Consider the following 15,724-nt stretch of genomic DNA (forward strand, 5'->3'; position numbering starts at 1 on the left):
TAACTATAGAGACGCCTCAGACGGTGACGTCACGTTTCCGGCGGAGGGCGCGCTGAGCTGTGGGCTTCAGTCTCCGCTGAACGAGCCATATTGTGTAAGACAATCTCATAGACAGTGAGGATGTGTGGTCTCCAGAATCATGGCCGTCCCCAAATAACAACACGCTGCTCTGTGACGACAATGTTTTCCCAAATTTTCGTGACTTTATATCCATATTCTCTTTGTCACGGCTTCTGGATTAATTGTCATTAGTAGATCCCGGAACTAGACTCGTGAGACTGGTGCACGTCTGGACTTCATATCCCATGAGGCTTAGCGCCGAAAATACAGTGAAGTCTCCAGTAAGTGCATGCTGGGAGTTGTAGTTTTTTTTTTATGTTCGCTGTCATGAAGGCTGCTGGATCCAGTGTGTGAGGGTCAGTGGCGGCTCTGCTGCCGGGAAAGTTACTTCAAGAAGGTGAGGCTGCAGGAGGAGGCCCTCTGGTGTAGCGGAGGTGTAGTGTTATAGTAGTGCCAGTGTAGCGGGGGGTGTAGTGTTATATTAGTGCCGGTGTAGCGGGGGTGTAGTGTTATATTAGTGCCGGTGTAGCGGGGGTGTAGTGTTATATTAGTGCCAGTGTAGCGGGGGGTGTAGTGTTATATTAGTGCCGGTGTAGCGGGGGTGTAGTGTTATATTAGTGCCGGTGTAGCGGGGGGTGTAGTGTTATATTAGTGCCAGTGTAGCGGGGGGTGTAGTGTTATATTAGTGCCGGTGTAGCGGGGGTGTAGTGTTATATTAGTGCCGGTGTAGCGGGGGTGTAGTGTTATATTAGTGCTGATGTAGCGGGGGATGTACTGTTATATTAGTGTCGGTGTAGCGGGGATGTACTGTTATATTAGTGCTGATGTAGCGGGGGGTGTAGTGTTATATTAGTGCCGGTGTAGTGTTATATTAGTGCCGGTGTAGTGTTATATTAGTGCCGGTGTAGGGGGGGTGTGGTGTTATATTAGTGCCGATGTAGCGGGGGTGTAGTGTTAGTGCCGGTGTATTGGGGTGTAGTGTAATATTAGTGCCGGTGTAGCGGGGGGTGTAGTGTTATATTAGTGCCGGTGTAGCGGGGGGTGTAGTGTTATATTAGTGCCGGTGTAGCGGGGTGTAGTGTTATAGTAGTGCCAGTGTAGCGGGGGTGTAGTGTTATATTAGTGTCGGTGTAGCGGAGGTGTAGTGTAATATTAGTGCCGGTGTAGCGGGGGGTGTAGTGTTGTATTAGTGCCGGTGTAGCGGGGTGTAGTGTTATATTAGTGCCGGTGTAGCAGGGGGTGTAGTGTTAGTGCCGGTGTATTGGGGTGTAGTGTTATATTAGTGCCTGTGTAGCGGGGGTGTGGTGTTATATTAGTGCCGGTGTAGCAGGGGGTGTAGTGTTAGTGCCGGTGTATTGGGGTGTAGTGTTATATTAGTGCCTGTGTAGCGGGGTGTAGTGTTATATTAGTGCCGGTGTAGCGGGGGGTGTAGTGTTATATTAGTGTCGGTGTATTGGGGTGTAGTGTTATATTAGTGCCGGTGTAGCGGGGTGTAGTGTTATATTAGTGCCGGTGTAGCGGGGGGTGTAGTGTTATATTAGTGCTGATGTAGCGGGGGATGTACTGTTATATTAGTGTCGGTGTAGCGGGGATGTACTGTTATATTAGTGCTGATGTAGCGGGGGGTGTAGTGTTATATTAGTGCCGGTGTAGTGTTATATTAGTGCCGGTGTAGTGTTATATTAGTGCCGGTGTAGTGGGGTGTAGTGTTATATTAGTGCCGGTGTAGTGTTATATTAGTGCCGGTGTAGTGTTATATTAGTGCCGGTGTAGGGGGGGTGTGGTGTTATATTAGTGCCGATGTAGCGGGGGTGTAGTGTTAGTGCCGGTGTATTGGGGTGTAGTGTAATATTAGTGCCGGTGTAGCGGGGTGTAGTGTTATAGTAGTGCCAGTGTAGCGGGGGTGTAGTGTTATATTAGTGTCGGTGTAGCGGAGGTGTAGTGTAATATTAGTGCCGGTGTAGCGGGGGGTGTAGTGTTGTATTAGTGCCGGTGTAGCGGGGTGTAGTGTTATATTAGTGCCGGTGTAGCAGGGGGTGTAGTGTTAGTGCCGGTGTATTGGGGTGTAGTGTTATATTAGTGCCTGTGTAGCGGGGGTGTGGTGTTATATTAGTGCCGGTGTAGCAGGGGGTGTAGTGTTAGTGCCGGTGTATTGGGGTGTAGTGTTATATTAGTGCCTGTGTAGCGGGGGTGTAGTGTTATATTAGTGTCGGTGTAGCGGAGGTGTAGTGTAATATTAGTGCCGGTGTAGCGGGGGGTGTAGTGTTGTATTAGTGCCGATGTAGCGGGGTGTAGTGTTATATTAGTGCCGGTGTAGCAGGGGGTGTAGTGTTATATTAGTGCCGGTGTAGCAGGGGGTGTAGTGTTAGTGCCGGTGTATTGGGGTGTAGTGTTATATTAGTGGCGGTGTAGCGGGGGTGTGGTGTTATATTAGTGCCGGTGTAGCAGGGGGTTGCCGGTGTAGCGGAGGTGTAGTGTAATATTAGTGCCGGTGTAGCGGGGGTGTAGTGTTATATTAGTGCCAGTGTAGTGTTATTAGTGCCGGTGTAGCGGGGGGGGGTGTAGTGTTAGTGTCAGTGTAGCGGGGGATGTAGTGTTATATTAGTGCCGGTGTAGCGGGGGGGGGGGGGGTGTAGTGTTAGTGTCGGTGTAGCGGGGGATGTAGTGTTATATTAGTGCCGGTGTAGCGGGGGATGTAGTGTTATATTAGTGCCGGTGTAGCGGGTGGGGGGGTAGTGTTAGTGCCGGTGTAGCGGTGGTGTAGTGTTATATTAGTGTCGGTGTAGCGGAGGTGTAGTGTAATATTAGTGCCGGTGTAGCGGGGGGTGTAGTGTTGTATTAGTGCCGGTGTAGCGGGGGGTGTAGTGTTGTATTAGTGCCGGTGTAGCGGTGGGTGTAGTGTTATATTAGTGCTGGTGTAGCAGGGGGTGTAGTGTTATATTAGTGTCGGTGTAGCGAGGGGGGGGTGTAGTGTTATATTAGTGCCGGTGTATTGGGGTGTAGTGTTATATTAGTGCTGGTGTAGTAGGGGGTGTAGTGTTATATTAGTGCCGGTGTAGCGGGGGGTGTAGTGTTATATTAGTGCCGGTGTAGCGGGGGGTGTAGTGTAATATTAGTGCCGGTGTAGCGGGGGGTGTAGTGTAATATTAGTGCCGGTGTAGCAGGGGGTGTAGTGTTGTATTAGTGCCGGTGTAGCGGGGGGTGTAGTGTTATATTAGTGCTGGTGTAACGGGGGGTGTAGTGTTATATTAGTGCCGGTGTAGCGGGGGGTGTAGTGTTATATTAGTGCCGGTGTAGCGGGGGGGGGGGGGGGTGTAGTGTTAGTGCCGGTGTAGCGGAGGTGTAGTGTTATATTAGTGCCGGTGTAGCGGGGGGTGTAGTGTTATATTAGTGCCGGTGTAGCGGGGGGGGGGGTGTAGTGTAGTATTAGTGCCGGTGTAGCGGGGGTGTAGTGTTATATTAGTGCCGGTGTAGCGGAGGTGTAGTGTTATATTAGTGCCGGTGTAGCGGAGGTGTAGTGTTATATTAGTGCCGCTGTAGCGGGGGGTGTAGTGTTATATTAGTGCCGGTGTAGCGGAGGTGTAGTATTATATTAGTGGCGGTGTAGCGGGGGGTGTAGTGTTATATTAGTGCCGGTGTAGCGGGGGGGGGTGTAGTGTAGTATTAGTGCCGGTGTAGCGGGGGTGTAGTGTTATATTAGTGCCGGTGTAGCGGGGGTGTAGTGTTATATTAGTGCCGGTGTAGCGGAGGTGTAGTGTTATATTAGTGCCGGTGTAGCGGAGGTGTAGTGTTATATTAGTGCCGCTGTAGCGGGGGGTGTAGTGTTATATTAGTGCCGGTGTAGCGGGGGGTGATATTAGTGGCGGTGTAGCGGGGGGTGTAGTATTATATTAGTGGCGGTGTAGCGGGGGGTGTAGTGTTATATTAGTGCCGCTGTATTGGGGTGTAGTATTATATTAGTGGCGGTGTAGCGGGGGGTGTAGTATTATATTAGTGGCGGTGTAGCGGGGGGTGTAGTATTATATTAGTGGCGGTGTAGTGGGGGGTGTAGTGTTATATTAGTGCCGCTGTATTGGGGTGTAGTGTTATATTAGTGGCGGTGTAGCGGGGGGTGTAGTATTATATTAGTGCCGGTGTAGCGGGGGGTGTAGTGTTATATTAGTGGCGGTGTAGCGCGGGGGGGGGGTGTAGTGTAATATTTGTGACGGTCATATATCACCCTGTGGATTTATCCCCCGTATTTAGGACCCCTGCCTGCTGCCCGGCTGATTGCTGGCGATGGCCGCCCTCGTGGGTTGGCAGCGGCTTCTCTCTCGGCTGGTGAAGCAGAGATCATGGCACGGAGGAGCGCTGCCTGCTGTGCCACCTCCAGGAGCGCTGCCTGCTGTGCCACCTCCAGGAGCGCGGTGCTCGTCATCATCTAATGTACGTGCTTCCTCCAGCTCTGCCATCGCTCGTGCCCCCGGGTTATACTGAGGGCGCAGAGTTTGTGCCTCTCCGTCCTCCCTCATTCATCTCTTTAACCCTTTCCGTCTTGCAGCCGTCTCCGAGCTTCGGCCTGCTGTTTGACATAGACGGAGTGTTGGTCAGGGGCAGAAATCCCATCCCCGGAGCCGCCGAGGCCTTCAGGACATTACTGGACGGCAGCGGGAAGCTAGCAGTGCCCGTCGTGTTTGTGACCAATGCGGGTAACTGCCTGCGCCAGGAGAGAGCGACAGAGCTGAGCCGAGTGCTGGGGGTGGAGGTGAGAAACGCTGTGTGCTGATGTGGTGGGTGGTCCGAGGACCCTTTTACCATAGAGAGGAGGTTACAGACCAGCGGGTGAGTGCACCGAGCTTATGTCTGGAGGACGCTGTGTACGGAGAGCTTAGTTTGTAGGGTGCGCAGTGTCATGTTATTCTCTGTGTATGGGGAGCTTTGTTTGGAGGGTGCGTAGTGTCGGAGTATTCTCTGTATATGGAGAGCTTGGTTTGTAGGGTGTGCAGTATTGGAGTATTCTGTGTATGGGGAGCTTGGTTTGTAGGGTGCGCAGTGTCGGAGTATTCTCTGTGTACGGAGAGCTTGGTTTGGAGGGTGCGCAGTATTGGAGTATTCTGTGTATGGGGAGCTTGGTTTGGAGGGTGCGCAGTGTCGGGGTATTCTCTGTGTATGGGGAGCTTGGTTTGTAGGGTGCGCAGTAATGGAGTATTCTGTGTACGGAGAGCTTGGTTTGGAGGGTGCGCAGTGTCGGGGTATTCTCTGTGTATGGGGAGCTTGGTTTGGAGGGTGCGCAGTGTCGGGGTATTCTCTGTGTACGGAGAGCTTGGTTTGGAGGGTGCGCAGTATTGGAGTATTCTGTGTATGCGGAGCTTGGTTTGGAGGGTGCACAGTGTCTGGGTATTCTCTGTGTATGTGGAGCTTGGTTTGTAGGGTGCGCAGTATTGGAGTATTGTGTATGGGGAGCTTGGTTTGTAGGGTGCTCAGTAATGGAGTATTCTGTGTACGGAGAGCTTGGTTTGGAGGGTGCGCAGTGTCGGAGTATTCTCTGTATATGGAGAGCTTGGTTTGTAGGGTGCGCAGTGTCGGAGTATTCTCTGTATATGGAGAGCTTGGTTTGGAGGGTGCGCAGTGTCGGAGTATTCTCTGTATATGGAGAGCTTGGTTTGTAGGGTGCGCAGTATTGGAGTATTCTGTGTATGGGGAGCTTGGTTTGTGGGGTGCGCAGTGTCGGAGTATTCTCTGTGTATGGGGAGCTTGGTTTGGAGGGTGCGCAGTGTCGGAGTATTCTGTGTATGGGGAGCTTGGTTTGTAGGGTGCGCAGTATTGGAGTATTCTGTGTATGGGGAGCTTGGTTTGTAGGGTGCGCAGTATTGGAGTATTCTGTGTATGGGGAGCTTGGTTTGGAGGGTGCGCAGTGTCAGGGTATTCTCTGTGTATGGGGAGCTTGGTTTGGAGGGTGCGCAGTGTCGGAGTATTCTGTGTATGGGGAGCTTGGTTTGTAGGGTGCGCAGTATTGGAGTATTCTGTGTATGGGGAGCTTGGTTTGGAGGGTGCGCAGTGTCGGGGTATTCTCTGTGTATGGGGAGCTTGGTTTGGAGGGTGCACAGTGTCAGGGTATTCTCTGTGTATGGGGAGCTTGGTTTGGAGGGTGCGCAGTGTCTGAGTATTCTGTGTGACTATCTGTGTCTTGGCGCTCGTCCGTCCTCACGTGTCTCCTCCGTGGCCCCGTGTCCTGCAGGTCTCCGCTGATCAGGTCATCCTCTCCCACAGTCCGCTGCAGATGTTCCACCACTTCCAGGACAAGTGCGTCCTCGTGTCCGGTCAGGGTCCGGTGGAAGACGTCGCCAAGGAGTATCCTTATATTTGCGGCCTGGGACGGGAATGTGCCCCATGAATCGCGGTCCCCTCAGATCTGACCGGTCCGTCCTCTTCTCCTCCCTATAAATGTCTGTCCGCACGACCTCCTTGACACTTTGCAGCCTCGGCTTTAAGAACGCGGTGACGATCGATGCTGTGAGGCAGGCGTACCCGCTGCTGGACATGGTGGACGAGAGTCGGCGGCCGAGGGGCGCGGTAAGTGTAGGGTGAGGGGCGCGGTGGTTGAGGGGCGCGGAGAGTGTAGGCCGAGGGGCGCGGAGAGTGTAGGCCGAGGGGCGCGGAGAGTGTAGGCCGAGGGGCGCGGAGAGTGTAGGCCGAGGGGCGCGGAGAGTGTAGGCCGAGGGGCGCGGAGAGTGTAGGCCGACGCCTATCCCTGTAGTGGCTGGGAGTCGCACCGACACTGATATGTGTTCTCTGCAGGTCGCTGTTGGCGTGAAGCTTCCGGCCATAGAAGGTGAGAAGTTAGCCCTGTCCATACAAGTATATAGAGGAAGCTGTGCGGCCCTGTGCTTAAAGGGAAATTTCTTAAAGGGGTTGTTCATTGGAGCCTCCTCTGGTCGCTTTGCAGCCGTCGTGTTGTTGGGGGAGCCGGTACGGTGGGAGACGAGTCTGCAGCTGATCCTGGATATCCTCCTGAGTGCAGGGAGGCCGGCGGAGTGGAGGACGCAGGCGCCGTATCCGCACATCCCCATATTGGCCTGTAACATGGATCTGCTCTGGATGGCGGAGGCCAAGATGCCCAGGTCAGCAGTGCACCGCGGTTATACATGTCGCCACCAGAGGGCAGCGTGTAATAGAAGTCTATGGGGTGTTGCTGAGAGTGCAGTCTGCTCTTCCACCACTGGAGGGAGCCATTCACCGGCGGTCTGAGAATGCCGCCTCTTTTCTGACCCATCTTTTTTGGTGCAGGTTCGGTCACGGGACGTTTCTTCTCTGCCTGGAAACGTTATACTATAAAGTCACCGGGCAGGAGCTGCGGTACGAGGCGCTGGTCGGCAAACCCAGCCCGGTCACCTACAAGTTTGCTGAGCAGCTGGTTCTGGGCCAGGCGAGGGAGCGCGGGTGGACGAGTCCCATTCACACGCTCTATGCCATTGGGTAAGTTCCTGACTATGCTGAGCAGCATTGTGGGAGTTGTAGTGTTGTTGTCCCCGAGTCTCTTATCCTGCTTTTTCTGCTTTAGGGATAATCCAATGGCGGATATATACGGCGCCAACCTATATAACCGCTGTCTGCAGAGCCGGAGAGGAGACTCGCAGCGGCCACACAGCTGTCAGTCAGTCCTGGTGTGCACCGGGGTGTATAGTAACGGGGGCGAGGTGCCCAGTGACCTGCGGGAGAGCGTGACGCGGACCGTTTTCCACGGACACCGGGACTTTAAATTTGACCCCAGTCTGGTGGAGGCCTCCTATGTGGTGAAGGATGTGGGGGAAGCTTTGGCGCTGATTCTGAAGAAGGAGGGATGGTGACCGAACACGAGCATGCCGATGATGTCACTGAGCCCCGATAACCAGGACGAACCAGAGCTGAACGCTCCAATGTCACTGAGGCCCAATAACCAGGATGATCAGGATCTGAGTGCTCCGATGATGTCACTGAGCCCCGATAACCAGGAAGAACCAGAGCTGAGCGCTCTGATGATGTCACTGAGCCCCGATAACCAGGAAGATCCAGAGCTGAGCGCTCTGATGCTGATGATGTCACTGAGCCCTGATAACCAGAGTGATCAAGAGCTGACCGTGCCGATGTCACTGAGCCTGAATACCAGGACGATCCAGAGCAAGTGCTCTGATGATGTCCCTGAGCCCCGATAACCAGAAAGATCCCGAGCGGAGCGCTCTGATGATGTCACTCAGCCCCAATAACCAGGATGATCCGGAGCTGAGCGCTCTGATGATGTTTCTGAGCCCCGATAACCAGGACGATCCAGAGCTGAGCGCTCTGATGATGTCACTGAGCTCCGATAACCAGAATGATCCAGAGCTGAGCGCTCCAATGATGTCACTGAGCCGCGATAACCAGGACGAACCGGAGCTGAGCGCTCTGATGATGTCACTGAGCTCCGATAACCAGGACAATCCGGAGCTGAGCGCTCTGATGATGTCACTAAGCCCCGATAACCAGGGCGATCTGGAGCTGAGCGCTCTGATGTCACTGAGCCCCGATAACCAGAATGATCCAGAGCTGAGCGCTCTGATGATGTCACTGAGCCCCGATAACCAGGACAATCCGGAGCTGAGCGCTCTGATGATGTCACTGAGCCCCGATAACCAGAATGATCCGGAGCTGAGCGCTCTGATGATGTCACTGAGCCCCGATAACCAGAATGATCCGGAGCTGAGCGCTCCGATGATGTCACTGTCCCCCGATAAAATTTTTTATTTATTTTCCTTAGCCCCACGGTCTGCTCGGGACCCCGCTCCCCCCCCCCCCCCCTCTCCGATCCATCATCCACTCTGTGGCATATTTTACCCTTTTATTTATTCTTGGTTTTTTGTTTGTTTTTTCCTGATCTGTGATACTGGCGCCTGATAATCCAGATAATAATCCGGCCCGTTCTATGATTGACATCTGCTAATCCGGAATGTTTGATAATTAAAGTATATATATATATTTGTATAATGACGTACGTGTGTGTGATCGCTGAACGATCTGATACCCACCCGCCTGTAGAGAAGATGCCGGACGCGTCCATCTCTGCAGGTCCAGTCCGCCGCCGAGATGTCATGTGCCGCCGAGCTGTCATGTGCCGCCGAGCTGTCATGTGCCGCCGAGCTGTCATGTGCCGCCGAGCTGTCATGTGCCGCCGAGCTGTCATGTGCCGCCGAGCTGTCATGTGCCGCCGAGCTGTCATGTGCCGCCGAGCTGTCATGTGCCGCCGAGCTGTCATGTGCCGCCGAGCTGTCATGTGCCGCCGAGCTGTCATGTGCCGCCGAGCTGTCAGTACATACGGGGGGCTGTAGACTGGGCCTGATATCGGGGAACCCTGTCTCAGCCAGCGAGGCCTCTCCGGGGTCCGGCCGCTCTCCCACCCGCAGGCGTCTTGTGATCGTCGTCTCCTCATTATATGCGATTCACATGAGAGCTAAAACTACAACTCCCAGCAAGTCCTGGCTGCCTGCAGACCCGCCGATGTACACAAGCAGTAATGATGAGGACTGTGGCGCCATCACATGATATGGGGGAAGGGGGGGAGCCCCGGGGGGGAAGCATCCGGCCCCCACCACCAGGCCAGGGTGACCCAGTTCTGTCTGTGGAGATGTGTCAGCAATGGATTAATAATCACTGTACATATAGGAGACGGTAGAGGACGGGCACCTGCTGGGACTTGTAGTTCTGCAGTAGATACATAGGATGAGGTACATTATGCCCACATGTGAGGCCTTAATGAGGGGGCGTCACATCGGGATTCTGGTGTGTGGGGGGCCATAATGTACGGCACTCGCACCCCTCCGGTCACATCCAGTGCGGCGTTACCCTGAGCTGTGCCGGAATGATGCCACTTCTCCGAGCTTTGTACCCCAGAGTAATGGTGGAGATGCCATAATAACCGGGGGCTGTGTTTGGGGGAGCAATTTCAAGATTGACGACTCTGTCTCTGCCCTTGGTGTGAATATTTTGTGTGGCCGCCATTATTTACCTCCCTTCGGCCTGGAGGTCACTAGAGCTTCACAGGAGCCGCTGGATCCTCTTCATCCTCCATGACGACATCCCGGAGCTGGTGGCTGTTACAGACCTCGCGCTCCTCCACCATCCGTCTGAGGAGACCCCACAGATGCTCCATAGGGTTTAGGTCTGTAAACGCTCGGCCGGTCCAGAACCTTCACCCTCAGTTTCTGTAGCGAGGCAGTGATGGTTGTTATCATGGTGGAATATAAAGGGAGGGGATCCTGCTCTGCTTCAGTGCCACAGGACATGTTGGCATTCATGGTTCCCTCAATGATCAGTAGCCCCCATAACCGGCAACACTCTAAGACCCAAACCATGACCCTCCACCACCATGCCTGACTGTAGGCAGGACACTCTTGTCTTTGTCCTCACCTGGAGCCGCCGCACACGCTGACATCATCTGACCCAAATACATTTCTCTTGATCTCATCAGAGCTCAGGACGGTACCAGTAATCCATGCCCTTAATCTGCTTGTCTTCAGAAAACTGTGGCTTTCTTCTGCATCATCTTTAGAAGAGGCTTCCTTCTGGGATGACAGCCATGCAGAGCAATGTGTGGCTTATGGTCTGAGCACTGACAGGCGGACCCCCCACCCCTATAACCTCTGCAGCAATACTGGACACACTCATGGTGAGTCCTGTTCTGAGTGGATCTGTCTGGTTATACCGCTGTATGGTTTTGGCCACCGTGCTGCAGATCAGGGTCATGGTGGTGACAATCTTCTTATAGCCTCGGTCATCTTTATGTAGAACAATGATTATTTATTTTAGATCCTCAGAGACTTCTTTGCCATGAGGAGCCATGCTGACCCTGACAGTGACCGGTATGAGAGAGTGTGTGAGCGATAACACCGAATGTAACACACCGGCTCCTTCAGTCACACCGGAGACCTTGTAACACTAATGAGTCACATGACACCGGGGAGGGAAAATGGGTAATTGGACACAATGTGGGCATTCTCACTGAGGGGTGTACTCACTTTTGTTGCCTGCGGTTTAGACATTAATGGCTGTGATGAGTTATTTACCCGTTATAAAAGCTGCGCACTGACACTGCACATTGTATACAAGCTGCGCACTGACACTGCACATTGTATACAAGCTGCGCACTGACACTGCACATTGTATACAAGCTGCGCACGGACACTGCACATTGTATACAAGCTGCGCACTGACACTGCATATTGTATCACAGGGTCAGATCTGCAGTGTCCTATGTAATGATAATAAAAGATTTACAAATATGTGAGGGGTGTACTCACTTTTGTTATATACTGTACACACGCACATGCCATGTAGATTTGCTATATACACGCTGTACCCTCCTATATATACACACTGGAAATGTATATTAGCGCACAATGTCTGATCACTCGCTTTTTTGAGAAATAATATCTCTATTGATGATCATGCTCCGATTTGTGTAAGGGGGGCACGGTGCCACTAGAAGAGGGTTTTACAAAAGATCCAAAGTATATTATCATAATACCTTTATTTTGACTGTATTCCTGTATATACATATATACTGTATATAATGACTGTATATTCCTGTATATACATATATACTGTATATGACTGTAGCACAGAGAAAGATCAGTAAATGTTCTGCAGGTAACAACGGTCACAATCAGTAGGACGTGCACCGGCCGTCGCTGGGAATGACTGCAGCCACAGGACATCACTGGTCTCTCACACTGCTCTGGGGGGATTTTGGTCCACTCTTCTTCCAGTCTCTTCCACAGGACATCACTGGTCTCTCACACTGCTCTGGGGGGATTTTGGCCCACTCTTCTTCCAGTCTCTTCCACAGGACATCACTAGCCTCTCACACTGCTCTGGGGGGATTTTGTCCCACTCTTCTTCCAGCCTCTTCCACAGGACATCACTGGTCTCTCACACTGCTCTGGGGGGATTTTGGCCCACTCTTCTTCCAGTCTCTTCCACAGGACATCACTAGTCTCTCACACTGCTCTGGGGGGATTTTGGTCCACTCTTCTTCCAGTCTCTTCCACAGGACATCACTAGTCTCACACTGCTCTGGGGGGATTTTGGCCCACTCTTCTTCCAGTCTCTTCCACAGGACATCACTAGTCTCTCACACTGCTCTGGGGGGATTTTGGCCCACTCTTCTTCCAGTCTCTTCCACAGGACATCACTAGCCTCTCACACTGCTCTGGGGGGATTTTGGTCCACTCTTCTTCCAGTCTCTCCACAGGACATCACTAGTCTCTCACACTGCTCTGGGGGGATTTTGGTCCACTCTTCTTCCAGTCTCTTCCACAGGACATCACTAGTCTCTCACACTGCTCTGGGGGGATTTTGGCCCACTCTTCTTCCAGTCTCTCCACAGGACATCACTAGTCTCTCACACTGCTCTGGGGGGATTTTGGTCCACTCTTCTTCCAGTCTCTTCCACAGGACATCACTAGCCTCTCACACTGCTCTGGGGGGATTTTGGCCCACTCTTCTTCCAGCCTCTCCACAGGACATCACTAGTCTCTCACACTGCTCTGGGGGGATTTTGGTCCACTCTTCTTCCAGTCTCTTCCACAGGACATCACTAGTCTCTCACACTGCTCTGGGGGGATTTTGGTCCACTCTTCTTCCAGTCTCTTCCACAGGACATCACTAGCCTCTCACACTGCTCTGGGGGGATTTTGGCCCACTCTTCTTCCAGCCTCTCCACAGGACATCACTAGTCTCTCACACTGCTCTGGGGGGATTTTGGCCCACTCTTCTTCCAGCCTCTCCACAGGACATCACTAGCCTCTCACACTGCTCTGGGGGGATTTTGGTCCACTCTTCTTCCAGTCTCTTCCACAGGACATCACTAGTCTCTCACACTGCTCTGGGGGGATTTTGGCCCACTCTTCTTCCAGTCTCTTCCACAGGACATCACTAGCCTCTCACACTGCTCTGGGGGGATTTTGGTCCACTCTTCTTCCAGTCTCTCCACAGGACATCACTAGTCTCTCACACTGCTCTGGGGGGATTTTGGTCCACTCTTCTTCCAGTCTCTTCCACAGGACATCACTAGTCTCTCACACTGCTCTGGGGGGATTTTGGCCCACTCTTCTTCCAGTCTCTCCACAGGACATCACTAGTCTCTCACACTGCTCTGGGGGGATTTTGGCCCACTCTTCCTCCAGTCTCTTCCACAGGATATCACTTGTCTCTCACACTGCTCTGGGGGGATTTTGGCCCACTCTTCTTCCAGCCCCTCCACAGGACATCACTAGTCTCTCACACTGCTCTGGGGGGATTTTGGCCCACTCTTCTTCCAGTCTCTTCCACAGGACATCACTGGTCTCTCACACTGCTCTGGGGGGATTTTGGCCCACTCTTCCTCCAGTCTCTTCCACAGGACATCACTAGTCTCTCACACTGCTCTGGGGGGATTTTAGCCCACTCTTCCTCCAGTCTCTTCCACAGGACATCACTAGTCTCTCACACTGCTCTGGGGGGATTTTGGCCCACTCTTCTTCCAGACTCGTCCACAGGACATCACTAGCCTCTCACACTGCTCTGGGGGGATTTTGGCCCACTCTTCCTCCAGTCTCTTCCACAGGACATCACTAGTCTCTCACACTGCTCTGGGGGGATTTTGGCCCACTCTTCTTCCAGTCTCTTCCACAGGACATCACTAGTCTCTCACACTGCTCTGGGGGGATTTTGGCCCACTCTTCCTCCAGTCTCTTCCACAGGACATCACTAGTCTCTCACACTGCTCTGGGGGATTTTGGCCCACTCTTCTTCTAGTCTCTTCCACAGGACATCACTAGTCTCTCACACTGCTCTGGGGGGATTTTGGCCCACTCTTCTTCCAGACTCGTCCACAGGACATCACTAGTCCCTCACACTGCTCTGGGGGGATTTTGGCCCACTCTTCTTCTAGTCTCTTCCACAGGACATCACTAGTCTCTCACACTGCTCTGGGGGGATTTTGGCCCACTCTTCTTCCAGACTCGTCCACAGGACATCACTAGTCCCTCACACTGCTCTGGGGGGATTTTGGCCCACTCTTCTTCCAGACTCGTCCACAGGTCATCACTAGTCTCTCACACTGCTCTGGGGGGATTTTGACCCACTCTTCTTCCAGTCTCTTCCACAGGACAGTCTTTCACACTGCTCTGGGGGGATTTTGGCCCACTCTTCTTCCAGTCTCTTCCACAGGACAGTCTTTCACACTGCTCTGGGGGGGGGATTTTGGCCCACTCTTCTTCCAGTCTCTTCCACAGGACATCACTAGTCTCTCACACTGCCCTGGGGGGATTTTTGCCCACTCTTCTTCCAGTCTCTTCCACAGGACATCACTAGTCTCTCACACTGCTCTGGGGGGATTTTGGCCCACTCTTCTTCCAGTCTCTTCCACAGGACATCACTAGCCTCTCACACTGCTCTGGGGGGATTTTGGACCACTCTTCTTCCAGTCTCTTCCACAGGACATCACTAGTCCCTCACACTGCTCTGGGGGGATTTTAGCCCACTCTTCCTCCAGTCTCTTCCACAGGACATCACTAGTCTCTCACACTGCTCTGGGGGGATTTTGGCCCACTCTTCTTCCAGACTCGTCCACAGGACATCACTAGCCTCTCACACTGCTCTGGGGGGATTTTGGCCCACTCTTCTTCCAGACTCGTCCACAGGACATCACTAGTCCCTCACACTGCTCTGGGTGGATTTTGGCCCACTCTTCTTCCAGACTCGTCCACAGGACATCACTAGTCTCTCACACTGCTCTGGGGGGATTTTAGCCCACTCTTCTTTCAGTCTCTCCACAGGACATCACTAGTCCCTCACACTGCTCTGGGGGGATTTTGGCCCACTCTTCTTCCAGTCTCTTCCACAGGACATCACTAGCCTCTCACACTGCTCTGGGGGGATTTTGGCCCACTCTTCTTCCAGACTTGTCCACAGGACATCACTAGTCTCTCACACTGCTCTGGGGGGATTTTGAGCCACTCTTCTTCCAGTCTCTTCCACAGGACATCACTAGCCTCTCACACTGCTCTGGGGGGATTTTGGCCCACTCTTCTTCCAGACTTGTCCACAGGACATCACTAGTCTCTCACACTGCTCTGGGGGGATTTTGAGCCACTCTTCTTCCAGTCTCTTCCACAGGACATCACTAGTCTCTCACACTGCTCTGGGGGGGGGATTTTGGCCCACTCTTCTTCCAGTCTCTTCCACAGGACATCACTAGTCTCTCACACTGCTCTGGGGGGATTTTTGCCCACTCTTCTTCCAGACTCGTCCACAGGACATCACTAGTCTTTCACACTGCTCTGGGGGGATTTTGTCCCACTATTCTTCCAGTCTCTTCCACAGGACATCACTAGTCTCTCACACTGCTCTGGGGGGATTTTGGCCCACTCTTCTTCCAGTCTCTTCCACAGGACAGTCTTTCACACTGCTCTGGGGGGATTTTGGCCCACTCTTCTTCCTGTCTCTTCCACGGGACATCATTAGTCCCTCACACTGCTCTGGGGGATTTTGGCCCACTCTTCTTCCAGTCTCTTCCACAGGACATCACTAGTCTCTCACACTGCTCTGGGGGGATTTTGGCCCACTCTTCTTCCAGTCTCTTCCACAGGACAGTCTTTCACACTGCTCTGGGGGGATTTTGGCCCACTCTTCT

At 53.0% G+C, this 15,724-nt stretch overlaps 1 protein-coding gene across 1 annotated transcript; it reads left to right on the forward strand.

Moving 5' to 3' along the window:
* The first annotated feature begins 379 nt into the window (after positions 1-379).
* HDHD5 (haloacid dehalogenase like hydrolase domain containing 5) lies at positions 380-9,039 on the forward strand. Its single transcript, XM_075341962.1, has 9 exons — positions 380-457; positions 4,306-4,485; positions 4,601-4,804; positions 6,278-6,390; positions 6,519-6,612; positions 6,838-6,871; positions 6,986-7,160; positions 7,327-7,515; positions 7,601-9,039. The coding sequence occupies exons 2-9, from the start codon at positions 4,339-4,341 to the stop codon at positions 7,884-7,886; spliced, it is 1,242 nt and encodes a 413-aa protein (XP_075198077.1). The 5' UTR covers positions 380-457; positions 4,306-4,338; the 3' UTR covers positions 7,887-9,039.
* The last annotated feature ends 6,685 nt before the right edge of the window (positions 9,040-15,724 follow it).

The sequence above is a fragment of the Anomaloglossus baeobatrachus genome, chromosome 4 (genome assembly GCF_048569485.1).
Source record: "Anomaloglossus baeobatrachus isolate aAnoBae1 chromosome 4, aAnoBae1.hap1, whole genome shotgun sequence".
Lineage (NCBI taxonomy): Eukaryota > Metazoa > Chordata > Amphibia > Anura > Aromobatidae > Anomaloglossus > Anomaloglossus baeobatrachus.